Source organism: Coturnix japonica, chromosome 28 (genome assembly GCF_054131305.1).
Source record: "Coturnix japonica strain WE chromosome 28, WE-NBRP24, whole genome shotgun sequence".
NCBI classification, from domain to species: Eukaryota; Metazoa; Chordata; class Aves; order Galliformes; family Phasianidae; genus Coturnix; species Coturnix japonica.
Genome location: NC_140690.1, coordinates 6,487,778 through 6,515,479, shown reverse-complemented (window position 1 = coordinate 6,515,479; position 27,702 = coordinate 6,487,778). Strand labels below are relative to the sequence as shown.

At 56.2% G+C, this 27,702-nt stretch overlaps 2 protein-coding genes and 1 long non-coding RNA gene across 20 annotated transcripts; 1 reads left to right on the top strand and 2 right to left on the bottom strand.

Moving 5' to 3' along the window:
- On the bottom strand, positions 1–9,822 carry LOC107321528 (ciliary microtubule associated protein 1A-like). Of its 3 annotated transcripts, XM_085524946.1 has the most exons (8): positions 9,391–9,530; positions 6,000–6,295; positions 1,696–2,355; positions 1,263–1,463; positions 1,008–1,109; positions 707–828; positions 399–539; positions 1–244 (listed from the first exon to the last, which is right to left on the bottom strand). In XM_085524946.1, exons 3-8 carry the CDS (start codon positions 1,811–1,813, stop codon positions 161–163), a joined length of 768 nt encoding a protein of 255 aa, XP_085381072.1. In that variant the 5' UTR covers positions 1,814–2,355; positions 6,000–6,295; positions 9,391–9,530; the 3' UTR covers positions 1–160. The 3 variants fall into 3 exon arrangements, 2 of the variants coding, with proteins under 2 accessions (XP_085381072.1, XP_085381071.1); XR_014937629.1 differs by lacking the exons at positions 1–244; positions 399–539; positions 707–828; positions 1,008–1,109 and having other exon boundaries at positions 1,374–1,825; positions 1,995–2,355; positions 9,391–9,822; XM_085524945.1 differs by lacking the exons at positions 1–244; positions 399–539; positions 707–828; ... (1 more) ...; positions 1,263–1,463; positions 1,696–2,355 and adding an exon at positions 3,117–5,599 and having other exon boundaries at positions 9,391–9,822.
- On the top strand, positions 9,722–22,882 carry LOC146756205 (uncharacterized). Of its 15 annotated transcripts, none has more exons than XR_014937635.1 (7): positions 9,789–9,894; positions 10,550–10,622; positions 11,294–11,497; positions 11,651–12,221; positions 14,334–21,210; positions 21,904–22,239; positions 22,535–22,882. It is a non-coding gene; the product is annotated as an uncharacterized LOC146756205 (long non-coding RNA). The 15 variants fall into 15 exon arrangements; XR_014937633.1 differs by having other exon boundaries at positions 12,934–21,210; XR_014937644.1 differs by lacking the exon at positions 14,334–21,210 and having other exon boundaries at positions 9,722–9,833; positions 12,066–12,221.
- A 235-nt stretch (positions 22,883–23,117) lies between these two features.
- Positions 23,118–27,702, bottom strand: LOC107306785 (SUN domain-containing protein 2-like). Of its 2 annotated transcripts, XM_085524944.1 has the most exons (9): positions 27,102–27,702; positions 26,683–26,744; positions 26,488–26,537; positions 25,933–25,973; positions 25,541–25,722; positions 24,936–25,036; positions 24,290–24,457; positions 23,490–23,576; positions 23,118–23,286 (listed from the first exon to the last, which is right to left on the bottom strand). In XM_085524944.1, exons 1-9 carry the CDS (start codon positions 27,119–27,121, stop codon positions 23,179–23,181), a joined length of 819 nt encoding a protein of 272 aa, XP_085381070.1. In that variant the 5' UTR covers positions 27,122–27,702; the 3' UTR covers positions 23,118–23,178. The 2 variants fall into 2 exon arrangements, with proteins under 2 accessions (XP_085381070.1, XP_085381069.1); XM_085524943.1 differs by lacking the exon at positions 27,102–27,702 and having other exon boundaries at positions 26,488–26,725.

Genomic DNA, 27,702 nt, shown 5'->3' with positions numbered 1-27,702 from the left:
TAAGGTTTTTAATTAATTTATTAATGACTTATCCTAACACTAACATCTAATAGTATAACGGGCCAAAGCCCAACTGGATGAAGGGAAATGGAAACAGAAGACAGCCAGATGTTGGTTACTCTCCCTTTTCCCTCCCCACAACCTTCCAGACTGTGCTGTCTTATTCCACAATGAGGGGGGTTGTGTAGAGGGAATGCCGGATCCCAAAAGTGGAGGCAGGCGCCTGGGGCTTGATCAGCGTCACCTGGAAGGGCAGAAAGGAAAGGCAGATCAGCAAGGGCCCTTCTTTGCTGCCCTCGCTCCCTGCAAGGGAGATGTGGGGTAGCCTCAGGGGAGGGGGGAGAGGCGTGAAGGCTGTGCTTGTGAAGCAGAGGGGAAGAGCTGAGCAGCTGCCTTACTTGGCCTACGTTGTAGTCTGCCGGCCCGGGCTTCACTGCTTTGCCCTCTCCATGTTTTGGTCGGGCTGCCATGGTGTATGCGGGCGCCCTTTTCTTGTACACATCCACGGCCACTCTGGGGAGCGCTGCAGGACCTGGAGTCTGCAAGAGAGTCATGGCCACACGGGGCTGGGGTCACATTCAAGGCTCTCTCTTTCCCTGGAAGGCTGCATTAAGCAAAGCTGCAGCAGGGCTGGAAGCCCCTGTGGCACAGGGAGAGGAGCCTGGTTTTGGCCGCTAACATGGAAGAGAGGAGCAGCAGAGCTCACCTTGGCAAGGTCCTCGTCAAAGCGACCGCGCTGGCTCCTTCCCCTGATGGAGTAGCAGGGGCTGGCCGATGTGTAGGCTGTGTTGGGCCCCATCAGCCTGGGCAGTGTGTAAGTGCCAGGACCTGCAGGAGGAGCAGCAGAGAGTGTGTGCGTGAGGGGATGGAGGAGATGGAAGCAGCAGCGAGGGGCAGCCTGCACAGCCCGCTGGTGGGAGCAGGAGGGACGTGTTGCCCCTCTGAGCAGCAGCCCGTCCCTGGAGGATGCTCAGGCTGAAGGCTCTGCCTTTGCCAGGGTCACGTACCTGGAGGGCGGTCTGTGCGGAGGGGCTCCCGCCGGAAGGCCATGGACTGCACCGGTGGGCACTTGAAGACGTGCTTGTTGGCTGCTTCGGTGCGGTAGTCACCTGGGGCGGAGGAGAAGAGGAAGAAAGCTGTGAAGGGCTGGTCTCCTTCTGCAGCCAGAAAGAGTCCTCTGAAGAGCTGCACAATTGCTGGGGGACACAGGCAGCACGCGGGGACACTGCAGCACGTGGGGACACTGCAGCAGTGGTACTCACTCGGTCCGGGGGTGACGGTGGTCTTGGTGGTGGGTCGTCCTTGGAGGTGGGCGCCTGGAACCACGTGCTTGCCATTCCTGGTGATGGCCGGCTCCACAAAGTAGCAGGGACCTGGCCCGCAGCTCCCTGCTGCAGGCCGTTTGGTCCCTCTAAAGGTGTAAGCGGGGGCACGGTTTTTAGTGGGGCTGTGGCCCACGTAACCTAGGAGGAAAAGCAGAAGAGAGCACACCCCTGTGCAGCTGCATGTTTCCAGCTCCTTTGGCCCCTTGGGTCACAAGGAGCAGCGCCAGCAGCATTGGCCTTCCTCAGCCAGGCCTGGCTTGCAGCTGTGCCAGAGAGCCAGGAGGCTCTGCCAGAACGGGGCAAGGCTGGGGAGCTGCTCTGCCCCGTGATGTCCCCAATGTGCCTCAAGCCCTGGGGATGGTCGCTGTACCTGTTGTCCCTGGGATGGAGTATTTGGGCCCAGGGCTGGGGAACTGGGCCGAGATGAGGCCACGTGGCCGATGGGGTCTCCAGGTCCCCACCCAGGCTCCGTCCATGCTGTTAGACATGTGTCTCCAAACCTAAAGGCAAGAGCAGAGCAGTTACTGACGGGAGTTCCTGAGCTGGAAGGGCCGGCAGCAATTTCTCCTGCTCACTGCCAGTCCTGCCAGTCTCGTGCTACATGCCCCTCACACACAGCAGAGCCAAGCTGGGCTCTGCAGCCTGAAGTGTGCAGGAGCTCTCCCTCACCTCTCTGAGCCTTGGAGGACGAGCGCGATGAGACTGAGCTGGTCTGCTGCTGGGGCTGCTCTCAGGCACAGGGCACGGCGAGCGGCTGCGGGCTGCACAGCTCACAAATGATGCTCCTGGAACCAGTGGCCGGCTGTCCTTGGGGAGGGCCCGGCGATGTCATGGCAGCGCATTGTGACAGCACACAGGCTCTGGATGATTCCATCCGTGCTGTGACATCTCCTGGCTGGCCTGCAGCCCTCCACGCCTTCTTGGCCTTGCACCCCAAGCAGGAAGAAGTCGTAGCTCACGCTGCCGACACCTGCAGCTCTTGGTCTGAGCCACGTGCCGCCCGGGGCTCCTGGGGCTTCATCAGCATCACCTGCAAGGGAGAGAATCCCAATGGGGAAATGGACTGAAAGTCCCGTCCAACCATGTAAAAGTGTGGAAACTGTGCTTTGGAAACCCCATTGCACTGCCATGAGCAGCCAGCAGCCCTGCTGCATGCCTGGAGGGCACTGTTTGTGTTCCCCAACTCCCCGGCCCCATGCTCAAGTTGTGTCTGTTGACCTCCACTGGCTGTATTTGACAGAGCTGCAGAGCACATTGCAATGGCTGCTCTGGGATCAGGTGGCCTTCTGCGGAAGCATCTCCAGCTCCCATCCTTGGCTCCATTGATGCTGATGTGCTGGATGTAGGGATGTCCCTGGTGGCTGGCTTCTGTCACAGCGGGCACTTCCCGACAGTGACCCCTCAGATCCAGGGGTAGATCACACAGCAGAGCTTAGCCAGGTCCTGCTGGCTGTTCAGATTGGTACTTTCTCTCTTGTTTTGTTTCTTACTGATGGAGTTGTGTGTGTGAATGGGAAGTGCTGTGCAGTCAGGACCGGTCAGTTATGGTCATAGAGGATGCTCAAAGGGAGAGAGGAAATAAAGAGTTAAACTGAAGCCAGCACTTAGCGTCCTGATGTCTGTGTTCTGCAGCAGAGCCTGTGACAGTCACCAGCGTCCTGCAGGGAACTGCAGCAGGAGGCTGTTGCTGGGCACTGGGCCCAGATAGGCTGCCCTGCTCCCTTCTCCTGGGCAAAACCTCTCATCAGCCGTCACCTCTGGTCAGCCATCAAAGAGGAGTGGATCATCAGCGGCCTTGAGGCCTAATTCCTACAGGCCTGTGTGGTGGCCCTGAGGGCCTACGCCTAGTAACCAAGGGGTTAAAGGAGACCTATGGAACAAGAAGCTTTTCAAGGGGCTGAGAGACCGTGAATGCCAATGAGAGAGAGCACTAGACCTGGCCTGCAGGCCAGGAGAGAGGCCTCTAGTCCTCTAGCCATCTCAGCCTTCCTCTGGACCTCCATGTCTCTAAGCCCTCCCATAGTTGTCTAAGTCCATACACCTCTGCACCTTCTTTGGTGCCTGAGTGCCCCTGGGCCACCCTGTGGCTCTCTTGGCCTCTCTGTCTCAAGACCTCTAGTCCAGCTTCAAGGCCTTTAGGCTTCTTGGGCTGTAGGTGTCCAGACCTCGAGGTACAAGTACAACCCCCAGCTCCTCTTGGCCTCTGCTCTTCTAGGCTTTCTCTTGCTTGGCCTCCATGCCTCCCTTTGGCCTCAAGACTACTAAGCTGCAAGGCCTCTTGGCCAGGCTCTGGGCCTCCCTCCAGGCTGTTTTACCTTAAGGCCTCTAAGCCTCCTTTTTTGGCTGTGTCCGTTAGAACCACCACTGCCCTTGATGCTCTGTCCCATAACCCCCACAGCTTTGCCCCGTAAGCTATGCACCATACGCTTCTGCTTTGCCTACAAGCTATGGCCTCTAAGATTCCCTCTGGGGCTCTACACACCACGGCCAGCACTTCCCGCTACAGACAAGGGGACAAGGATGGGGCTGTTTCTGCCCTCCTTATCACCTGCCCCTACCTCTGCCTCTTTGTCCCCTCTGTCCTTGGCAAGTGACAAATTGCCAGGGTGGGGCCACGGGGGTGGTCTGTTCCCACAGTCTGTCAGGGGCAGGAACCCACAGGACCCAAAGAGAACTCTTCTATGACAAAAGCCTGAGAGAAGGGGCTGAGAGGAGCATCCAGTGGAGCCAAGTGCCATGACCAGAGGTTGCCACCAAACATCAGGAGCACTCCTGCACTGTGTAAGTGCTGCAGCACTGGCACAGAGACCCAGAGAGGCTGTGGGGTTTCCTCTGGGAGATCTCCAAACCCATCGGATGTGTTCCTGGGCACCAATTCTGCTGGCCCTGTTGCAGCAGGGCCTGGACCAGATGGGCCCAGATCTCCATTCCAACATCAGCCATTCCGTGCTTCTGCAACACAACACGACATGCTGTGTTTGGCTCAAACTGGCCATTCACAAACAGTTTTCTTCCTCCTCCTGCTCAGTGCCATCTCTGTGGGATCACACTGCCTCCTATGATCCAACTCTGTTCCAATCAAGGTCAACACCAAAACAGTGCTGACCTTCATGGAGCCTGGGCTTTGGAACACAGGCACAGGAATAAGCACTGCATGGGTGTAACCTTGTGTATTTCTAAAACATGCTCCTAACTGCCCTGTTCAAACTGTGATGCAGAACCAAGGTTGCATTCCCAGCACAGCCAGGCAGGCCGGCACCAGCCCCAAGGCATCAAGCCACAGCCTGAGAGGCCATCACCAGCCCCGGGGCCTAAATCCATGCCTGGCAGGGACCCCGGCCTGCAGGCTTTTGGCCTGGAAGGGCTTCCCCGGCCTGCAGGCATTGGAGCTGGCAGTGCCCCCCAGAGCAGACAGCTGGCTTTTAGCCTGGCAGGGCCCCCCTAACCACATGACCAGCTTCAGGCCTGGCAAGGTCCCCCCCGACTGCCTGGCCGGCTTTTGGCCTCACAGGCCCAGCAGGTCAGGCAGCCATTTTGTTGCCTGGCACTGAGCCCCGGGCAGGCTGCATAGGAATCCCCAGGCCGGACAGCCGGTTTTTGGCCTTCCAGTGTTTGCACAGAAAGCAGGAAACTCAGCCCACATTTCTCTTCTGGGCATCCCACGGGCTTCCTGACAATGCAGGATCACTTGTGCTGGTGGTGTCGTATCTCAGGGCCCATCCAAGTCTCTGGAAGCCTCCGGATCCCATGGGGCTGTTTCTGCCCTGCCTGCTGTGCTGCATTTGGGGGATGCTTCAGCCTAGAGAAGAGGAGGCTCAGGGGAGACATTACTGCTCTCTATAACTTCCTGAAGGGAGGTTGTAGTGAGCTGGGGGTTGGCCTATTCTCTCATGTAATCGATTATAGAACTAGAGGGAATGGTTTTATGCTGCTCCAGGCGAGATTCAGGCTGAACATTAGGAAGTATTACTTCTTAGAAAGGGTAGTTAGGCATTGGAATGCACTGCCCAGGGAGGTGGTGGAGTCACTGACCATGGGAGTGTTCAAGAAACGTCTGGATGTTGTGTTGATGAATATGATTTAGCCGGGAAGTATTGGGAATGGTTGGACTAGATGATCTTCTAGGTCTTTTCCAACCTTGATAATTCTGTGATTCTGTAATGAGTGATGCACATACACCCTGGTGCATGTACTGGTGCAGAGGCCTCTGCTGGTGAGCACAGCTTCTTCTTGCTCACCCAGCACCTGGCTGAGCTCGAGGCGCCAGCAGGGGTCTGCAGGGAGGGATAATATGGGGGTTATGGGGGCCTGGGGGGTGATGATCGGGCTCTGGGGGGAGGGACAACATGGGGGTCAATGGGGAGGTTATGGGGTGCCATGGGGTTATGGGGCTATATGAGGTGATGATGGGGCTCTGTGGGGTGGTTGTGGGGCTCTGTGGGGAGGCACAACATGAGTGTCCATGGGGGGGCTCTGTGGGGTGATGATGGGAACCTACCGTCTGTGGGGCTCCATGGGGCAATGATGGGGCTCTATGGGTTATGGGGCTCCATGGGGTGCTGATGGGCACCTATGGTCTATGGGGTGATGATGGGGTACTGACGGGGCTCTATGGTCTCTGGGTCTCTATGTGTTGCTGACAGGCTCTATGGTGCCCCATTTCCCCGCACTCACCCAGTGCTGTCCAGCACCATGTGGGGCAGCAGCAGCAGCGTTCCCATGTGGGGCAGCAGTGACGTTTCTGATTGGGGCGCCGTAGTTGCGGTGGAAGAGGCTGGAGAGGCGCTTGTGCTGGCCCGCTTGGGCCTTGCCGTGTTGGCGCAGTTGGAGCAGCACCGAGGCGGCGCTGGGCCAGCGGTGCCGGATCTGGGCCAGGAGCTTGCGGAGGTTGTTGACCCACAGCCCCACCGGGAAGTGCAGCTTGGCAAAGCGGGGGCTGCCTTCCTTGCGCTCCTCCGCAAACATGGCGGCTGCAGCAGGGGGAGATGGGGGACATGGGGGCACCGGGTGGGATCACGTGGCACCCACAGCTCAGACACAGGGCCACAATGCACCACACAGGGTCACGTGACAACCCCAACCTACCCCACAGGGTCACGTGACCACCCCAACCTACCCCACCCCCACCCCCCATATGGTCACATGACCTTCATAGCTCACCCCATACACTCACATGACCTACCCAATCTACCCCAATAGGGTCACATGACCTTCTCAACCTACCCCACAGGGTCATGTGACCTCCCCAACCTACCCCTATGGGGTCACATGACCACCCCAACCTACCTCCAAAGGGTCAAGTGACCATCCCAATCTACCCCACATGGTCACGAGACCTTCTCAACCTACCCCCATAGGGTCACATTACCATCCCAAACTACCCCATAGGGTCACATCACCTTCATCACCCACCCCATAGGGACCACACTACCCCCCCAGCTCCACGTCTCGCCCCCTATTCACCCCACAGGACCCCATTACCCCACCCAGCCCCTAACCTCACCCTCTATTCACCCCATAGGACCCCATTACCCCACCCAGCCCCACACCTCGCCCCCTGTTCAACCCACAGGACCCCATTACCTCTCCATGCCCCACACCTTGTCCCCTATTCACCCCATAGGATCACGTTACCCCCCCAGCCCCACGTTCCACCCCCTATTCACCCCTTATAACCCCATTACCCCACCCAGCCCCACACCTCGCCCCCTATTCACCCCATAGGACCATATTACACCCCCCAGCTCCACACCTTGCCCCCTATTCAACCCACAGGACACCATTACCTCCCCCCGCCCCACACCTTGCCCCCTATTCACCCCATAGGACCATATTACCACTCCCAGCTCCACACCTTGCCCCCTATTCACCCCATAGGACCACGTTATCCCCCGCAGACCCACATCTCACCCCCTATTCACCCCATAGGACCATATTACCACCCCCAGCTCCACACCTCGCCCCCTATTCAACTCATAGGACCCCATTACCCCCCCCCGCCCCACACCCTGCCCCCTATTCACCCCATAGGACCACGTTACCACCCCAGCCCCACGTCTCGCCCCCTATTCACCCCATAGGACCCCATTACTCCCCCACCCCACCCAACACCTCGCCCCCTATTCACCCCATAGGACCCCATTACCCCACCCAGCCCCACACCTTGCCCCCTATTGAACCCCATATGACCATATTACCACTCCCAGCCGCACACCTCGCCCCCTATTCACCCCACAGGACCATATTACACCCCTCAGCTCCACACCTCGACCCCTATTCAACCCATAGGACCACATTACCCCACCCCCGCCCCACACCTCGCACCATATTCACCCCATAGGACCCCATTACCCCACCTAGCCCCACACCTTGCCCCCTATTCACCCCATAGGACCACGTTGCCCCCCCCAGCCCCACACCTCGCCCCCTATTCACCCCATAGGACCATATTACAGCCCCCAGCTCCACACCTCGACCCCTATTCAACCCATAGGACCACATTACCCCACCCCCGCCCCACACCTCGCACCATATTCACCCCATAGGACCCCATTACCCCACCTAGCCCCACACCTTGCCCCCTATTCACCCCATAGGACCACGTTGCCCCCCCCCAGCCCCACACCTAGACCGTATTCACCCCATAGGACCATATTACCACCCCCAGCCCCACACCTCACCCCCTATTCACCGCATAGGACCCCATTACTCCCCCCCGCCCCACACCTCGCCCCCTATTCACAGAATCACAGAATTACCCGGGTTGGAAGGGACCTCAAGGATCATGTAGTTCCAACCCCCATAGGACCATATTACACCCCCCAGCTCCACACCTCGTCCCCTGTTCAACCCATAGGACCTCATTACCCCACCCAGCCCCACATCTCACCCTCTATTCACCCCATAGGACCATATTACACACCCCAGCTCCACACCTCGACCCCTATTCACCCCATAGAACCCCATTACCTCCCCCCGCCCCACACCTCGCCCCCTATTCACCCCATAGGACCACGTTGCCCCCCCCCAGCCCCACACCTTGCCCCTATTCAACGCATAGGACCACGTTACCCCCTCCAGCTCCACGTCTCGCCCCCTATTCACCCCATAGGACCCCATTACCCCACCCAGCCCCACACCTCGCCCCCTATTCACCCCATAGGACCATATTACACCCCCCAGCTCCACACCTTGCCCCCTATTCAACCCACAGGACACCATTACCTCCCCCCGCCCCACACCTTGCCCCCTATTCACCCCATAGGACCATATTACCACTCCCAGCTCCACACCTTGCCCCCTATTCACCCCATAGGACCACGTTATCCCCCGCAGACCCACATCTCACCCCCTATTCACCCCATAGGACCATATTACCACCCCCAGCTCCACACCTCGCCCCCTATTCAACTCATAGGACCCCATTACCCCCCCCCCGCCCCACACCCTGCCCCCTATTCACCCCATAGGACCACGTTACCACCCCAGCCCCACGTCTTGCCCCCTATTCACCCCATAGGACCCCATTACTCCCCCCACCCCACCCAACACCTCGCCCCCTATTCACCCCATAGGACACCATTACCCCACCCAGCCCCACACCTTGCCCCCTATTGAACCCCATATGACCATATTACCACTCCCAGCCGCACACCTCGCCCCCTATTCACCCCACAGGACCATATTACACCCCTCAGCTCCACACCTCGACCCCTATTCACCCCATAGGACCCCATTACCTCCCCCCGCCCCACACCTCGCCCCCTATTCACCCCATAGGATCACGTTGCCCCCCCCCAGCCCCACACCTTGCCCCTATTCAACGCATAGGACCACGTTACCCCCTCCAGCCCCATGTCTCGCCCCCTATTCACCCCATAGGACCCCATTACCCACCCCAGCCCTACACCTTGCCCCCTATTCGCCCCATAGGACCTCGTTGCCCCCCCAGCCCCACGTCTCACCCCCTATTCACCCCATAGGACCCCATTACCCGCCCCCCGCCCCACACCTCACCCCCTATACACCCCATAGGCCCCCGTTACCCCCCATCCCCACCCCTTACCGTGCCGTGCCCCACACGCAGCTCAGCGCTCCCCACGGCCCCTCCTGGAACAGGACGAGCCTCCCTTTGTCTTCTGCCCGGCTCTGGCCGGGTCACCCAGCAGCGATTTCCCCTCATGGGGGGGGACAGGAAAGGGCGAGCCGGGCCGGGAGGGCAGAAGCCGGGAAGAGGAGGGGAGGGGCGGCAGGATGGGCGCAGGCTGCTGTGACAGGGAAAGGCCGCAGTGCCGGCCCCTCCTGAAGGCTGCTGCCCCCCCCGGAAGGGATTTGTTTCCCCTCTAGCGGCCTTGCAGCGCCCGGCAGCGCCGCGCTCCTCCCACCACCGCCGCCATCGCGGCTTCTGCTCCCTCACGGCTGCGCCCGCCCACTTCACCTCAGCTCCCCCCCAACAGGCCCCAGCCCGGCCTGAGCAGTTCCGGGCCATGGCGGCCATGAGCGGGGCCGGTGAGCGGGGCCGGGAGGAGCGGGCTCTGTGCTGCCAACGGGGTCGGGCCTCGGTGCGGAGGTCCCCTTTCTGTTTACTATTCATTTTCTCTAAAACGCTTTACCGCTCTACCATCACACCATAAATCTAAACCTGATTTTTACATACACTGTGCTTTGTTCCTAAGCAAGATTTATTACTTAGATCCATGCTCGGGTTCATAAGAAACACAACTTGCATTCCTAGATACGTGAGAAACACAGACTAGGCCTAACTACGAGCCTTAGCATGACTACTGCTCCTATTATTTAAAGCACACTGTAACAATAGGGCGGAGGGAGAGGGAGGGAGCTTTGAACAGTGCGGGCAGTCAGGAGCACGTGGCGTTTCATTGAAGCCTCCATCCCGGAGCCTTGCTTTAACAGGCAGGGCAGCCTGCTCTGGGTATCCCTGCTTGATCAGAGTGGCAGGACTAGGTAAACTCCAGAGATTCCTTCCAGTACCAAACCAACGATGTCATTCAGTGGTTGAATTTCTTTGAAAACCGCTTCATATTTATGCATTTCACTACGTGGATTTCTTCAGAGGGATGTAGTGAGAGACAGATGTCTCTGTGCTCTGCAAGTAGTTATAGTCTTGTTTTCTCTTCAAGCCTTTCACGCTCTGTTGTCATCTATTACCTACTGGTCTACACGGGCAGTTAGACCTAAGAATTCCTTGTTTGATTTTTGTACAGGGAGCAACGGACCCCAGAAATTTTGCATTGAGAAAGTTGGAAAGGAAAACTGGTTACCTGGAAGTCCCACCTGGTAAGTACGAAGGATCAAACTCTGCTGTGGTTCTGTTCTTACGGATGGCAATCTACTTTGAGGTTTTAGGAAGTGGGTGTGATATGGAAGTGTCTGAGACTGTGTGAAAGCAAAGCACTGGGTTATGGCAGTAAGCTCTGCTGAGTAATAGCTGAACTTCTGAAAAGCAGTTTTGTTGTGGAGCTGATTCCATTGTAAATGCCATGGATTTGCACACCACTAAAACATGAAGTAATAAACAGTACTTTTTTCTAAAGACTTTGGGATTGATCTTTCATTATCACCACACCCGATCTTGGCAATGCAAATAAATAGCCACATTCACGCACCCTCTTGGCTGGTTAAAATGTAGCTTCTGCTCAGTTTCTCAGTTATGCTGGTGCTTTGTGAAGATGCTCAGATTTTAACTCTCAGATACAGAAGAGATAAGGTGAGACTTGTTACTAAATACGCTGCCAGTTCTGGAAAGTTATCGCTGCTCGGGTGCTTGTTGTGCTTTAACTCTCACTTTCACAGATAAATGCACGTCAAGATACAGCTGTTTTAGACAAATCCAGTTGCACAAATGCAGTTATCCCTCTGAACAGGACAGTTTATATGCCTGTGTTCCTAATGGATTTTTTGGTGGTTTAAACTGTTGTTCAATACTGAAGGTTTCTCTTTGTTTTCAGTTTCAGTCGCTTGGACCTCCCACCCTATAAGAATTATGAGCAGCTGAAGGAAAAGCTGTTATTTGCAATTGAAGAAACAGAAGGTTTTGGGCAGGAATAGCTGCGATTTGCACCTTGAGGAATGTGAACTCAACGTGATGTTCTGCTTGTTGCACACTTCCTTGCAAAGTAGACTTGATTTGGATTATTTAACAATAGTAGCGTGTAAGTAAATGGATGTTATCCTGAGGTTTTATCCACGTAAACTATGGATTTCTACATTCTACATCTGTTATGTGCTTTGTTTTGTTTCAATTCAACTCTCTGTGTGCATGGGCGCAAGTCTGCCTTTGCTAAATCCTTTTCTTGTGGCCTTAGGCAACAATCAAGGGGATCTCGAGCTTCAGCGCTGAGCAAGAAGCACAGCACTCAGGAAGGCCATGAAGGGCTCTGCTAAGTTGATCTCCCTCTACGGGTCAACTTTATTTCTTGTTTTTTTCCCCAGCACTGGGAATGGCTGCTCTGGTGGTTCGTTCCAGGGAAGCGCAGCTGCTTGCATTGCTCTGCTGCACAGCTGCCCTAAAATAGTTGGGAAGTGGGAAGACAACTGCCTTTCCTATGTCCTGAAATACAGCTCCTCTGGTGGAGTGTGTCATGGCAGCTTTGTGTGCATGGATGTAGTCCTGGGGCTGTTGAGAACTGGCTGTGCAGGGGACTGGAGGCGGCACAAGACCAGAGGGCACTTCTGATTCTTGTGCAAGCAGCCTGACTGGCTTCCATTTGTTTCTTGCAGACACGGATGAAGAGATCATCATTGACATCTTGACCAAACTAAATGCTTCCCAACGTCAGCAAGTTCCGATCACCTAAAAGGTCTACAGAGATGTGTGAAGGCGGTTGTGTCACTGGGGTGAAAAGTGAAAAAGGACCCAATCTCCGTGAGAGAAAGGTCAGAGGAGAATTTCCTTGACCAAGGTTGTTTTGTTCTTGTTCAGTTCAGAGCAGTTGTTGATGCAAGGAGGGCTAGAGCCTAAAGAGAAGTGGGGAACAGCTCAGTTCTGTCTGTCCTGGAAGGCTGCACCTTCTGCCACCTCCTTCCTCCTCTCTTGGCTTTCTAGGATTTGATTGGTGACTTGACGTTGCTGAGTGGGAATTTTGAGAGGGTGACGGTGGGGATGATGACTCCCACCGCCATGTCTGATGTGCACAAAGTGAGGAGGGCTGTGAAGGTTTGCAAATCTTCCTTTTGTAATTGCTGAAGTTCTGGCCAAGTGAGCCAAGGCGAGGGGAGAAGGGGTTGAATCTTCTTGTGGGTGCAGCTCTGTGCTCAGCGGTGAGGAGCTCCAGGCTGGCTTTTTCTCACCCGATGTGTCTCATGGCCTGCTCCTCAAACCCATCTTCTGCAGGGAGGGGATTCTGACTCTGGGTGTGCATGAATGCCATGGGCTCTTTTCTCAATGTCCCAGTAAAGTGGGTTGCTGCTAATTTCCGAAGGAAGCCCAAAGCACATTTGAGATGCGTCACTGTGTTTGTGAGCTAGTATTCCCTTTGAAGGACTCCAATAGCCATCTCCAGCAGCTGTTTCTGAGTGGGGAATTCTCAAGGGTTGCTTCCAGTAGATGCTGGGCTGAGCGGTGTCTTGTGTCCTTGAACCTTTGCAGGGTAACAGAGATGAGGGAATGTATGTGGATGATGCCCTTGCTCAGCAGGATGCTGTGGTGTGTAGGAACGTGCTTCCTTGCAAGAGCAATGTGTTCTTGTGCATGTGATGTGTGGTGAAGAGAAGCCAACCTGTGAAATGGGAATAAATGGGTTCTGCTCTTGTTTGCGAGTCTCTAGTGAGACGTCTCTAGGCAGGCAAGTTACTTGGCAGGGGCAATGACATTTCAGCTGTGAGTTGCCATGCCTGAAAGGTGCTTGTTGGAAAATATCCATGATCTGGACACGTACAGGCCAGCAGTTCTCTACCACCAATGAATTAAAGACCTTGTGTATACCCAGGCTTCTCCACGAGCCTTACTTTGCCATCCATAATGTCTGTAAGTGCCTGTACGAAGCAGGGGAGAGGAAGTGGGGAATAGATGAGGTACAATTTATGTCCGTCCTCTGTACATGGAACAGGCATCACCTGCTCAGAGGTAGGACCCCTCCACAGCGTCCTGGGTTTTTCTTCACTTCCTTATTTGTGTGTGATGCTTTTATAGGAGCTTCATGGGTGCTGAGTAAGTGCAAGCCCTTCTGGGTCAACAGGTGTCTTAGAAAGAGCCCCATTGAATCCATTCCCTTCGGTCTGTTTCATTCCCTTCTGAGACTGGAAGGGACTTCAGAAACCTAAGTACAATTTGCTGCTGCTCTAGCATGGAAAGCAGAGATCGTGGAGTGTGACCACCATTGGGACAGGGGGGAGAGGAGCTGAGAAATTCATCTGCCAGCATGAAGTAGAAGGTCTTGAAAATGGTAACAGCTGTGGTAGGCCAATTAGCAGGACTGTTAGCAATGGAAATGAATTATTTTAGTGGGACGGTCCTGATATATCTGGCAGTGCTGCAGGAACGATAGAATGTTCTTGCAGCATGTGAGGAGCTTGTTCTTGCCCAATGGCCCTTTGGATCTCTCTGACTCTCTACCGTGGACTCTTCCTCCTAGTTTTGGATGTGTACAGAGGCATTTCTATCAAGGACATAACAGACAGCATTAAATCTGGGAGGTCTGGAGACCTGGAAGATACTTTGCTGGTTACGGGTCAGTGCTCTGCTGTTAAACCTTGTCTGCAGAGTAATGAAATGATGAGAGGTGCTGTGTGTCCCCTTGAGTGGCTGTTACAGGTTTCAGGGGGCAGACATGGCTTGTCTTTATGTGCACAAAGCTGGGCTGGGTGGGACTTGGAGCACCCTGCTGCAGAGGGAGGTGTCCCTGCCTACTGCAGGGGGGTTGGAACCGTGTGATCTTCCAGATCTCTTCCAACTCAAACATTGCTTTCTCTATCTTTGTAGCCATCCTTTGCTTTTTATTCTCTTTTTGCCTCCGTGTTTCATTATTTTCCCTTCAACCTTTGTTCCAGGAATGTCTTTATGGCCAAGCCAGGAGCTGTCACAGTACAGGAAATGCTGCTGGCCATCCTGTAAGCTGGCAGATGATCACCAGCAGGTTTTTAAGTTGCTCAGCCCCAGGCAACTCACTCACATCTACCTGATGGTGCTGGAAGGGCTGCATTGCCCACGGCCGCCTCCCTTTGCTGTTTGCTCCCTTCATTCCTTACTTCAGCACGTGGCAGACCTCAGTAATGCAAATGACTGATAAAGCATCAGCGTTTACTCACTTTGCAGACCCCCATAGGGTGCCAACAATCCCCAAAGAGCCCCTCAGAAACCACAAAGAGCCCCATAGGGACCTCGTATCACCCCATATCATCCCATAGAGCCCCAAGCACACTCCAAAGAGACCCACAGGGACTCCAGAGAGCCCCTCAGGGACCCCAGTGAGCTCCGTAGAGCACTATATTACCCCAAAGAGCCCCTTAGGGACCCATGAAGGCCTTCCTTGACCCCATAGAGCCCCATAGAACCCCGTTTGACTCCACAGGGACCCCATATTGCCCCTTAGGAACCCCATAATGACCCATAGGGTTCCCATATCACCCCATAGAGACCCTTATGGAACCCAAAGATACCCTTAGAGAACCCATATCAACACAAAGAGGCCCATTGGGACCCCATATCACCACACAGAGCCACGCTAGGGACCTGATAGAGACCGATAAGGACCCCATAGAGACACATAGGGATCCCAGAGATCCCCAGTGACCACACAGAATCCCTCAGTAATGCAAATGACTGATAAAGCATCAGCGTTTTCCTATGCGCTGATGTTAGAAAGGCTTCAGGGAGCCGCAGCGCATTCCTGTGTGTAGCGGTGAGGAAAAAGGAGTAACAAGAAGGCCTACATAAGGTTTTTAATTAATTTATTAATGACTTACTCCTAACACTAACATCTAATAGTATAACGGGCAAAAGCCCAACTGGATGAAGGGAAATGGGATCAGAAGGAGACTGGATGTTGGCTACTCTCTTCTCCCCCCCAACGGCCTTCCAGACTGTGCTGTCTTATTCCACGATGAGGGGGGTTGTGTAGAGGGAATGCCGGATCCCAAAAGTGGAGGCAGGCGCCTGGGGCTTGATCAGCATCACCTGGAAGGGCAGAAAGGAAAGGCAGATCAGCAAGGGCCCTTCTTTGCTGCCCTCGCTCTCTGCAAGGGAGATGTGGGGAAGCCTCAGGGGAGGGGGGAGAGGCGTGAAGGCTGTGCTTGTGAAGCAGAGGGGAAGAGCTGAGCAGCTGCCTTACCTGGCCTACGTTGTAGTCTGCCGGCCCGGGCTTCACTGCTTTGCCCTCTCCATGTTTTGGTCGGGCTGCCATGGTGTATGCGGGCGCCCTTTTCTTGTACACATCCACGGCCACACTGGGGAGCGCCGCAGGACCTGGAGTCTGCAAGAGAGTCATGGCCACACGAGGCTGGAGTCACATTCAAAGCTCTCTCTTTCCCTGGAAGGCTGCATTAAGCAAAGCTGCAGCAGGGCTGGAAGCCCCTGTGGCACAGGGAGAGGAGCCTGGTTTTGGACGCTAACATGGAAGACAGGAGCAGCAGAGCTCACCTTGGCAAGGTCCTCGTCAAAGCGACCGCGCTGGCTCCTTCCCCTGATGGAGTAGCAGGGGCTGGCCGATGTGTAGGCTGTGTTGGGCCCCATCAGCCTGGGCAGTGTGTAAGTGCCAGGACCTACAGGAGGAGCAGCAGAGAGTGTGTGCGTGAGGGGATGGAGGAGATGGAAGCAGCAGCGAGGGGCAGCCTGCACAGCCCGCTGGTGGGAGCAGGAGGGACGTGTTGCCCCTCTGAGCAGCAGCCCGTCCCTGGAGGATGCTCAGGCTGAAGGCTCTGCCTTTGCCAGGGTCACGTACCTGGAGGGCGGTCTGTGCGGAGGGGCTCCCGCCGGAAGGCCATGGACTGCACCGGTGGGCACTTGAAGACGTGCTTGTTGGCTGCTTCGGTGCAGTAGTCACCTGGGGCGGAGGAGAAGAGGAAGAAAGCTGTGAAGGGCTGGTCTCCTTCTGCAGCCAGAAAGAGTCCTCTGAAGAGCTGCACAATTGCTGGGGGACACAGGCAGCACGCGGGGACACTGCAGCACGTGGGGACACTGCAGCAGTGGTACTCACTCGGTCCGGGGGTGACGGTGGTCTTGGTGGTGGGTCGTCCTTGGAGGTGGGCGCCTGGAACCACGTGCTTGCCATTCCTGGTGATGGCCGGCTCCACAAAGTAGCAGGGACCTGGCCCGCAGCTCCCTGCCGCAGGCCGTTTGGTCCCTCTAAAGGTGTAAGCGGGGGCACGGTTTTTAGTGGGGCTGTGGCCCACGTAACCTAGGAGGAAAAGCAGAAGAGAGCACACCCCTGTGCAGCTGCATGTTTCCAGCTCCTTTGGCCCCTTGGGTCACAAGGAGCAGCGCCAGCAGCATTGGCCTTCCTCGGCCAGGCCTGGCTTGCAGCTGTGCCAGAGAGCCAGGAGGCTCTGCCAGAACGGGGCAAGGCTGGGGAGCTGCTCTGCCCCGTGATGTCCCCAATGTGCCTCAAGCCCTGGGGATGGTCGCTGTACCTGTTGTCCCCGGGATGGAGTATTTGGGCCCGGGGCTGGGGAACTGGGCCGAGATGAGGCCACGTGGCCGATGGGGTCTCCAGGTCCCCACCCAGGCTCCGTCCATGTTGTTAGACATGTGCTCCAAACCTAAAGGGAAGAGCAGAGCAGTTACTGACGGGAGTTCCTGAGCTGGAAGGGCCGGCAGCAATTTCTCCTGCTCACTGCCATTCCTGCCAGTCTCGTGCTACATGCCCCTCACACACAGCAGAGCCAAGCTGGGCTCTGCAGCCTGAAGTGTGCAGGAGCTCTCCCTCACCTCTCTGAGCCTTGGAGGATGAGCGCGATGAGGCTGAGCTGGTCTGCTGCTGGGGCTGCTCTCAGGCACAGGGCACGGCGAGCGGCTGCGGGCTGCACAGCTCACAAATGATGCTCCTGGAACCAGTGGCCGGCTGTCCTTGGGGAGGGCCCGGCAATGTCATGGCAGCGCATTGTGACAGCACACAGGCTCCGGATGATTCCATCCGTGCTGTGACATCTCCTGGCTGGCCTGCAGCCCTCCACGCCTTCTTGGCCTTGCACCCCAAGCAGGAAGAAGTCGTAGCTCACGCTGCCAACACCTGCAGCTCCTAGTTTGAGCCACGTGCCGCCTTGGGCTCCTGGGGCTTCATCAGCATCACCTGCAAGGGAGAGAATCCCAATGGGGAAATGGACTGAAAGTCCCGTCCAACCCTGGAAAAGTGTGGAAACTCTGCTTTGGAAACCCCAAGGCACTGCCATGAGCAGCCAGCAGCCCTGCTGCATGCCTGGAGGGCACTGCTTGTGTTCCCCAACCCCCCGGCCCCATGCTCAAGTTGTGTCTGTTGACCTCCACTGGCTGTATTTGACAGAGCTGCAGAGCACATTGCAATGGCTGCTCTGGGATCAGGTGGCCTTCTGCGGAAGGATCTCCAGCTCCCATCCTTGGCTCCATTGATGCTGATGTGCTGGATGTAGGGATGTCCCTGGTGGCTGGCTTCTGTCACAGCGGGCACTTCCCGACAGTGACCCCTCAGATCCAGGGGTAGATCACACAGCAGAGCTTAGCCAGGTCCTGCTGGCTGTTCAGATTGGTACTTTCTCTCTTGTTTTGTTTCTTACTGATGGAGTTGTGTGTGTGAATGGGAAGTGCTGTGCAGTCTGGACCGGTCAGTTATGGTCATAGAGGATGCTCAAAGGGAGAGAGAAATAAAGAGTGAAACTGAAGCCAGCACTTAGCGTCCTGATGTCTGTGTTCTGCAGCAGAGCCTGTGACAGTCACCAGCGTCCTGCAGGGAACTGCAGCAGGAGGCTGTTGCTGGGCACTGGGCCCAGATAGGCCGCCCTGCCCCCTTCTCCTGGGCAAAACCTCTCATCAGCCGTCACCTCTGGTCAGCCATCAAAGAGGAGTGGATCATCAGCGGCCTTGAGGCCTAATTCCTACAGGCCTGTGTGGTGTCCCTGAGGGCCTACGCCTAGTAACCAAGGGGTTAAAGGAGACCTATGGAACAAGAAGCTTTTCAAGAGGCTGAGAGACCATGAATGCCAATGAGAGAGAGCACTAGACGTGGCCTGCAGGCCAGGAGAGAGGCCTCTAGTCCTCTAGCCATCTCAGCCTTCCTCTGGACCTCCATGCCTCTAAGCCCTCCCATAGGTGTCTAAGTCCATACACCTCTGCACCTTCTTTGGTGCCTGAGTGCCCCTGGGCCACCCTGTGGCTCTCTTGGCCTCTCTGTCTCAAGACCTCTAGTCCAGCTTCAAGGCCTTCAGGCTTCTTGGGCTGTAGGTGTCCAGACCTCGAGGTACAAGTACAACCCCCAGCTCCTCTTGGCCTCTGCTCTTCTAGGCTTTCTCTTGCTTGGCCTCCATGCCTCCCTTTGGCCTCAAGACTACTAAGCTGCAAGGCCTCTTGGCCAGGCTCTGGGCCTCCCTCCAGGCTGTTTTACCTTAAGGCCTCTAAGCATCCTGGGCAACCTCTAAGCCTTTAGGCCTCCCCCTATGCCTCTAGGACAGCTTGCAGGCATCTGTGCCTCCAGGTGTGTTCTCCATTACAGCTCTAAGCCTTCCTTTGTGCCGTCAATGCTCATGGACTCGTGGTCTCTTTTTTGGCCTCCCTCTGTGCATCAGGCCCTCAAAACCTCAGTGCTTCCAGTCCAGCCCTTTAGTACCTCGGCTCCAAGCCTACCCTTAAGCTTCAAGGACTTTAGGCTCTACAGGGCTGTTAAGGCCTCTAACCCTCCTTTTTTGGCTGTGTCCGATAGAACCAGCACTGCCCTTGATGCTCTGTCCCATAACCCCCACAGCTTTGCCCCGTAAGCTATGCACCATACGCTTCTGCTTTGCCTACAAGCTATGGCCTCTAAGGTTCCCTCTGGGGCTCTACACACCACGGCCAGCACTTGCCGCTACAGACAAGGGGTCAGGGATGGGGCTGTTTCTGCCCTCCTTATCACCTGCCCCTACCTCTGCCTCTTTGTCCCCTCTGTCCTTGGCAAGTGACAAATTGCCAGGGTGGGGCCACGGGGGTGGTCTGTTCCCACAGTCTGTCAGGGGCAGGAACCCACAGGACCCAAAGAGAACTCTTCTATGACAAAAGCCTGAGAGAAGGGGCTGAGAGGAGCATCCAGTGGAGCCAAGTGCCATGACCAGAGGTTGCCACCAAACGTCAGGAGCACTCCTGCACTGTGTAAGTGCTGCAGCACTGGCACAGAGACCCAGAGAGGCTGTGGGGTTTCCTCTGGGAGATCTCCAAACCCATCGGATGTGTTCCTGGGCACCAATTCTGCTGGCCCTGTTGCAGCAGGGCCTGGACCAGATGGGCCCAGATCTCCATTCCAACATCAACCATTCCGTGCTTCTGCAACACAACACGACATGCTGTGTTTGGCTCAAACTGGCCATTCACAAACAGGTTTCTTCCTCCTCCTGCTCAGTGCCATCTCTGTGGGATCACACTGCCTCCTATGATCCAACTCTGTTCCAATCAAGGTCAACACTAAAACAGTGCTGACCTTCATGGAGCCTGGGCTTTGGAACACAGGCACAGGAATAACCACTGCATGGGTGGAACCTTGTGTATTTCTAAAACATGCTACTAAGTGCCCTGTTCAAACTGTGATGCAGAACCAAGGTTGCATTCCCAGCACAGCCAGGCAGGCCGGCACCAGCCCCAAGGCATCAAGCCACAGCCTGAGAGGCCATCACCAGCCCCGGGGCCTAAATCCATGCCTGGCAGGGACCCCGGCCTGCAGGCTTTTGGCCTGGAAGGGCTTCCCCGGCCTGCAGGCATTGGAGCTGGCAGTGCCCCCCAGAGCAGACAGCTGGCTTTTAGCCTGGCAGGGCCCCCCTAACCGCATGACCAGCTTCAGGCCTGGCAAGGTCCCCCCCGACTGCCTGGCCGGCTTTTGGCCTCACAGGCCCAGCAGGTCAGGCAGCCATTTTGTTGCCTGGCACTGAGCCCCGGGCAGGCTGCATAGGAATCCCCAGGCCGGACAGCCGGTTTTTGGCCTTCCAGTGTTTGCACAGAAAGCAGGAAACTCAGCCCACATTTCTCTTCTGGGCATCCCACGGGCTTCCTGTCAATGCAGGATCACTTGTGCTGGTGGTGTTGTATCTCAGGGCCCATCCAAGTCTCTGGAAGCCTCTGGATCCCATGGGGCTGTTTCTGCCCTGCCTGCTGTGCTGCATTTGGGAGAGCGAGAAGAAGGAGATGACTGTGCAGCCCCTTCCCAAAGCCTTTCCTGTGCCCTGGCTTGTGACTCTGAACAGTGGGAGAGGGCTCCTAAGCTCTGTCCCTACGCTGGATCAACTCCAGCTCTTCCTCCAGCCAGCCCATAACCCTTCCACACCTCATTTCTCTTTCACTTGCAGGGAGTCTGAATTCCCACCTTCGGCTCCTTTGACATCATCTCCAAAGAAATCAGGACTGCAAATGGGATCGTGACTCAGCAGTGGCCAGTGTTTCACCTGGCCAGCAACCTCATAGCTTTGCACCACCTCAAGTCCCGCAGGGAGTCCTTGCCAGGTTGGAGGGGGGATTAAAGCTCTGATGCCTTTATGGATGGTGCAAACAGGGCCACCACCTCCCTTCTCAGAAGCAGACCTCCCCCTCGGAGGAGCCCGTCCAAACGTGGGGCCGTTCTGATTGATGTCCCTTAGAAGCAGTTCTAGGGAAGCAGCTGTGGAACAGCAACCATATCATCAACTCTGTCCGTGGCATTTTTCATCCCACAGGAAGGTGGAGCCCCTGAAGTACAGCCAGGTGGCCGCAGCTGCCAAGGGTTGAAATGTAAAGCCTCGCCAGGTCAGAAGCTGTTGTGAGCTTAGATGTGGGTAGCTGCCTCTATCTAGGGCTGCATGAAGGGGTGTGTGTGCTGGAGGAGAGAAGGAAGGACGCTGCAGATGTGTGCTGGCTGCAGAAATGGCACTCCGCTGTAGCAGCAGGAAGGCAAATGGCAGAAAGTACGCTTGAGGAGCAGAAGTTTGTGGTTGGCTGTGCTCAGATCTTCCTGCCAAGAGATGCTCTTCACGTCTTTCTTGTTTCCTTTCTGCCAGAAGCTGAAGCAAACAGGCTTGCAGTGAAGCGTGGCCTTGCAGGAAGGCAGGGCACTGGTGTGGAGTGTGGCCCAGCTGTGAAGAGAGCTACAGACACACAGCAGGCATCTGGGTTCTGGGTCCTGTCTTTCTAGTTAGGCTTGCTGTCTGTCCTTTCCTGGGACTGTTGTCATTGCATGTTGCTTGAGGTCTTGCAGTTGGAGGAGTTGACAGTGACCTTTCCTGTCCAGGACTGGAAATGCAAACCCACAGTTCACCCAAGAGCCTAAGATCCATTGCAGTCAACACTGGAGATGAGATGGCCCAGCTGGGGGGTTGGTCACAATGATCTCTGGATGTCCCTTCCAACCCATCTGATTCTGTGATTCTGTGCCAGTTTGCAGCCTGAAGGTAGTGCTGGACTCGTTAAATCTTGCAGCTTCCCCTTTCTTGGTTCTAACAGGGAGAGGTGCTGAGCCAAATGGCAAGATCTACGTGAAAGCTGCTCTCCAGGCTGGAGGGCTTCCTGGAACAGCAGGTCCCAGGACAGGGGGACGACCTTCCTCCACAGTTGACAACCACTCCTTCTGCAGGACCGTGGCTGCAAGAAAGCACAAGGGAGTGGAGGAAGAGGAGCAAAAAGCAGAGCTGTGGCCTGCCAAGAAACACTCGAAGGTGGAGCGCAGTGTGGCAAAGGCCTAGAGCCCACATCAGAGCAGAGGCAGTGTGCCAGCTCCAGCAGCACATCCTGGGCCTGCCCCAGTGCCGACTGAGCGGTCCTGGGCCTCAAAGCCAAGAGGTAAGAAGATGCTGTCGTAGCAGCCATGGTGAGGCACTTCCTTTATCAAGCGCATGGAGTATGCTTAGGGTTTGCTTTGCTTTTCCTTCTCTGGACAGAGAAAAGAGTTGAAGGCTACCCAGTCCATGTCCTTAACCAGGACCATGCCAGAATGCCTGGCCCCCTCTTTTCCCATTAACTCCACGTCCCACTAGAAACCCCCTTCCCTGAGAGGCTTCCTGGCCTGTTTTCATGGTACCCATGTTTCCGCAGTTTTTCTGTTGACAAAATGAATTTCTCTTTCCTTGCTCTACAGCCAGATGATGATGACAACAGAAAGAGAGGAGAGAGGAAATGAAGAAGGCTTCTCTGAGAGCTGCCGCTGCCCATGCAGAGCTGAGTCCCTGGCGAGCACAGACGTGCTCTTTTTGTTCTCAGGGTCCCTGTCTGTCAGACACGAAGGGGCTTGTAGAATGCTGAGGGAAGCGGTGTCCTCTTGATTCTTGCTTTGTTTCTTTTCAGTCCTCTACAATGAAGACGGAGAAGCTGCAATGGACAGACTGAGTGGAGGAGCGTCAGAAGGCAGCGGCTTCGTGGCAGCAGCCCAGCTTGGCGCTCCAAGTCTGGTTGCAGCTCATCAATAAACAAGTGGAGTTTGTATTCACCCAGAAAGCAGAAGCCCTGAGCACCGCAGAGGCAGCACAGGGCAAACGCAGAGTGGCCCGCAGCCCCCACTCCCTTCGCCCCGGCCCCCTCTCCGGTCCCCCCCCAAACACCCACCCAACTCAGCCTCGCAGCTCCTCCCTCCCCCCAACCAGCCTCGAGGTGGGCAGAAAGTTATCAACATCTCTTCAGTGAATGATCAGTCCCTAATTAAAACCCTCTGGTAGACATCAGAGTTTAGGGGTTTTTAGGGTTTATTAGGGGTTTTTAGGGATTTTTAGGGGTTTTTAGGGGTTTTTAGGGGTTTCCGTGGATTTCCACTCTATACACGCAGGTGTATTCCGCGTTTCCCCAGTTGTTCCGCACATCCAGTTTGAACTTTCGATACGACTGAAGGGGCTTCTCCTGCCAATGCAAAGAGGAGAGGCTTCGTTATGGGCCGGAGGGGGACCAGTGCCACATAGTGCCCCACAGATCCCACGGTTCGCCCCATAGATATGGGTGAACCTAATACACAGTCAGTGATTTCCTGGAATTCAGATTCATATTCAATAGTTGTTTAGCATGCCTTGCAGGCAGCCCGGCCTCCCCCCTTGCACTTGCCATACCTGAACGTGGAAGGTCTGGGAGATCTCTCCGTCCACGTTGTAAACAAATGACCCCAGGAGAGTTTCCTCTTCGTCCTCATCCACTCCCTCAAAGAGAAGAGATGACGGCGGTCACACTTAGGCAGGCCGTGCCATAAAGAACACACTGAGGCCAAAGGTGGGAGCCCTTCCAACCCTCCCTGTGCTCTGGCAGGATTGGAGCACAAAGGAGGGTGAACCTGAGTCAGGGCACGTGGAGCAATTGCTCCCAGCTGCTCGGCCACAAAGAGCCCTAGAGGCTTTTGGAGACATGGAACCACCCGAGGGATTCGGTGCCCTCAGGCAGGATGCTCTGCAGCAGCCCACCACTGAAATCTGGGAGCTCCCAACAGTATGGGTCATATGGGGCTATGTTGGGTGTCTACTGTGTGGCTCTATGGTGCTCTATGAGCTCTTGTGTGGCTCTATGAGGTCTTACAGGGCTCTATGTGGCAATTATGGGGCTCTGTTGGGTGTCTGTAGGGCCCTTATGAGGCCCTGTTGGGTGTCTATGGGGCACCATGAGGCTCTTTAGTTTTCTATGAGCTCTTGTGCAGCTCTATGGGGTCTTACAGAACATTATAGGGCTCTATGGGGTGTCTGTGGGGGCTCTACAGGGCTCTTTGGGGTGGCTGTGGGGGTCTATGGGGTCTTATGTTGCGGTTATGGTGTTGTGTTGGTTGTCTCTGGGGCTCTATAGGGGTTCAGTGGGCTCTTATGGGGCTCTATGGCAAAGCTTTTTCCTCGGGGCCCTCCAGAAGCAGCAGCAGGCAGAGACTTACCAAGATGGCAAAGTCTCTGGGGGCACTGCTGACCTCCCCAGAGGGAGACACTGCCTTGGACACGTGCCATAGGGTGAAAGCTGTGGGCCAGATGTTCTCTGGCAGCTGGATGACAGCGTGGCCCTGAGATCCTTGAAAAGCCCAGCAGCTCCCAGCAGAAACATCGGGCTGAAAGGAGAAAGACGCGTCCATCAGTGGGGAGGCAAAGAGCCGCCAGAGCTGGATGGTGGGCAAGGAGCACAGACCTTGTCTTCTATGGGGCTGCCCATCATGGAATGCTACTCAAGGGACGGGAGGGCAATATGCAGAAGTTTGGACAACAGCTCTGGAGTCAATTGCCTTTCTCTGCTTGCACAGAGCCGGCGGGGCAGCCCTCCCCAGCATCTGTCAGCCCAGCACCCTCCCAACGCTGGTGTCAGCGATGTGGGGAAGAGTGTGGGCTGAGCAGAGCAGCTGGGCCAAAGGAAATGGATGTGCAGCCAGAATGGGGTGAGGATGGGGGGGAAGGATGGAAGGGGAAGGACCGGGGGAAGAAAGGACTAAGGGGTGGAGGGGGAGCCCTTATGGGGCTCTGTGGGGTGTCTGTGGGGGGAGGGGGGCGAAAGCAAGGGGGGGAAGCCCACAGTCAGCACTTCTCCTGCCATACCTGCAAGATGGTTTCCGGGGACTTCGCGGAGGAAAAGAGGGGAGAAAGCCGGCCTTTCCCACCATAACTCTTGGTTGTCCTCTCCGCATCAACAGTGGCACCTGAAATAAAGATGGACAGACGTGCACTGGAATGGTCCAGAGATGAGCTGAAGGAGGGAATGCTCAATCCCCAAAGCTCTTGGCGGGGCTCTGGGGTGCAGAATCCCTCCTGCTGTGTATGGGAACTGCTGAGTCCCGGCCTGAAGCGCTGATTGGGGAAAGGAGCCGGTCAGCCCTGGGAGCAGAGGGGAAGGGTTTGTAAAGCCTCAGAGATGGGGGGATTAGATGGGAAGTGAGGAGGAAATTCTGGACCCCCAGTGGACAGTGAGGCCCTGCAATGTGCTGCCCAGAGGAGCCATGGAGGCGTTGGAGACCAGGTTGGATGAAGCCCTGAGCACCTTGATGCAAAGCCCTGTCAATTTCAGGGAGTTGGGCCAGGATGGTCTTAAGGTCCCTTCAGAACTCAGCCAGCCTAAAGCTCTGTGAGATATTTGTGATGGAAAGCAGAGCTGGGCAGGTTTTGGGGAGCGCAAAGCTGAGGGTAGTGAAGAGCTGTCTACATACCCAAGGATTTCAGAGCCCAGTTGGGCATCCAGTTGCTCTTTTCCACAGCTGCCTCCATTGCGTGCCGTGTCAGCTGCAGAATTTTCTCTCTCTCGAGTCCGTGGATCCCGTTCTCTTCCAGGACATCAGAGAGTGACTCGACAATGAGCTCCTTCCTGGCCGACAGCTGAACCAATGGGTTCCTGAAGGCAAAGGAAAAGCAAGTCTTGTTCAGCAATGTCCACCCTGCAGGTCAGAGTTCCAGTGCCATGAAGTGAAGGATCCCAGGGGGTTGTGCTCTTCCTTATCCCCCAGCCCCTTTGGTTCCTTTGCTTTGCCAAGGGCCACATAGAGCACACAGCCAGCTGAGGCCACACTGCAGAGCCAGGTGCATGGCAAGGAAGTGTCCTTACCCCATAGACAGGAGCTCTTGCCCAGGTCCTGCAGACACCACCTGGAAGAGAAAGGCATTGATGGGAGGAAGCATGAGGAGCACGGCCAGAGCTTCCAAAGCAGCTTCCCAGGGAGCCGCTGGCAGAATTTCCTGCTGCTTCCCAGCACTTTGCAGAGGACCACAGCCTGTGGGCACCATGAGGCTCTTTGGTTCTCTATGAGCTCTTGTGCAGCTCTATGGGGTCTTACAGAGCATTATGGGGCTCTACGGGGTCTCTGTGGGGTGTCTATAGGGCTCTTGGGGTGTCAGAGAATCTGCTGCTTCTCTGTTTGCTTTCCCATCCCCTCCAGACTCCCCAGTCCCACGGATGGGCCAAAGGCTCCTTCTTCCCACGCGCTGTTGCCTTCAGCTCCGTGCTGGGCACTGGGAAGATGCTGCCACACCAAAACCTGTCCTGCTGCCAAGGCAACCCCCAGCCCAGCTCCGTCTCAGCAGCGATGAGCCCATGGCCAAACTGTCCCCACGGAGGCAGAAGGGCAGAGCTTTGGCCTCTGCCGCACAGCGTAGCACTGACCTGCAGGGCGTTCTCTCTCCAAACTCCCAATATCCAGAGGATGGCTCCAGCTGTGGGGGACATCGGTCGGGAGAGACCATTAGTTTGCCAGACTGCTCTGAGCCCTGCAGCCCATTTCCCTCCTCCCAACCCAGCCATGTGGGACGGTCCTGCTCCTGGGCTGTGCTGGGATGGCTTTGGGTGGGGAACACTCACCAGAAAGGACCACTAGAGGCAGGACGGGAGTCCTCCTTCCCTCCTCTTGGTTGACGCGTTGCCTAAGGGAGAGATCAGATGGTGGTTATCACGGCCCAGCGCAGGGACACACACGGTCTGCTGGGATCCTTGGAGCAGACGGCTGCCATGGCTTCCTCTGCCCAGCAGAGATGTGAGTCCAGGGAGGGCCCGTTAGCAAGAGCTGCTTAGTGCCACAGCACCCATGGGACACGTGAGAGTGAAGGGCTGTGCTGTGCTGTGCCATGGGGGGCAGCAGCCTTGCCCCAGTCGGCTCTCCCCAGAGCAGGAGCAGGGCTGTGCCCACGGAAATGGAGTTTGGGCTGCCTGGCTGGAGAAAGCCCAGCAGCACGCAGCGGTTCTGCCTTCCCCTCCCCACATTCTGGCCCTGTTGCACCCACCTGCCCAGCTGGGCTGGCATTTTGGCTCCTTCACTCGCACAGACACAGAGAATGGCTTGCTCTCCTCCCAGGACACAAGCACCTCTTCTCCACTCGCCTGCTCTGCACTCCTCACAGGACTGCAGTGCTGCACAGCTCTGCAGCGTGCCTCAGCAGGACGGCAGGTTCTGATGTCATAATGGCTGACAGCTGTGAGGGCCAAGTGACGCCTTCTATGAGCTCACAGGGTGTGCCCAGGAGGGACAGACCCTGTGGGTTTGCCCCCAGCCCAAGGCTGGAATACCCTGCGCTCGGAGCTCCTTTGGATGCCCTGGTAAAGATGTCTGTGCCATTGCACAGCTGCTCCCGTCCTGGGCACGGACAGGCCGTGTGCTTCTGGTGGGGGCTGTGAGAGTCACAGACTCATAGAATGGCCTGGGTTGAAAAGGACCACAATGATCATCCAGTTCCAACCCCCTGCTGTGTGCAGGGTCGCCAACCAGCAGCCCAGGCAGCCCAGAGCCACATCCAGCCTGGCCTTTAATGCCTGCAGGGATGGGGCATCCACAGCTTCCTTGGGCAACCTGTTCCAGTGCGTCACCACCCTCTGGGGGAAGAACTT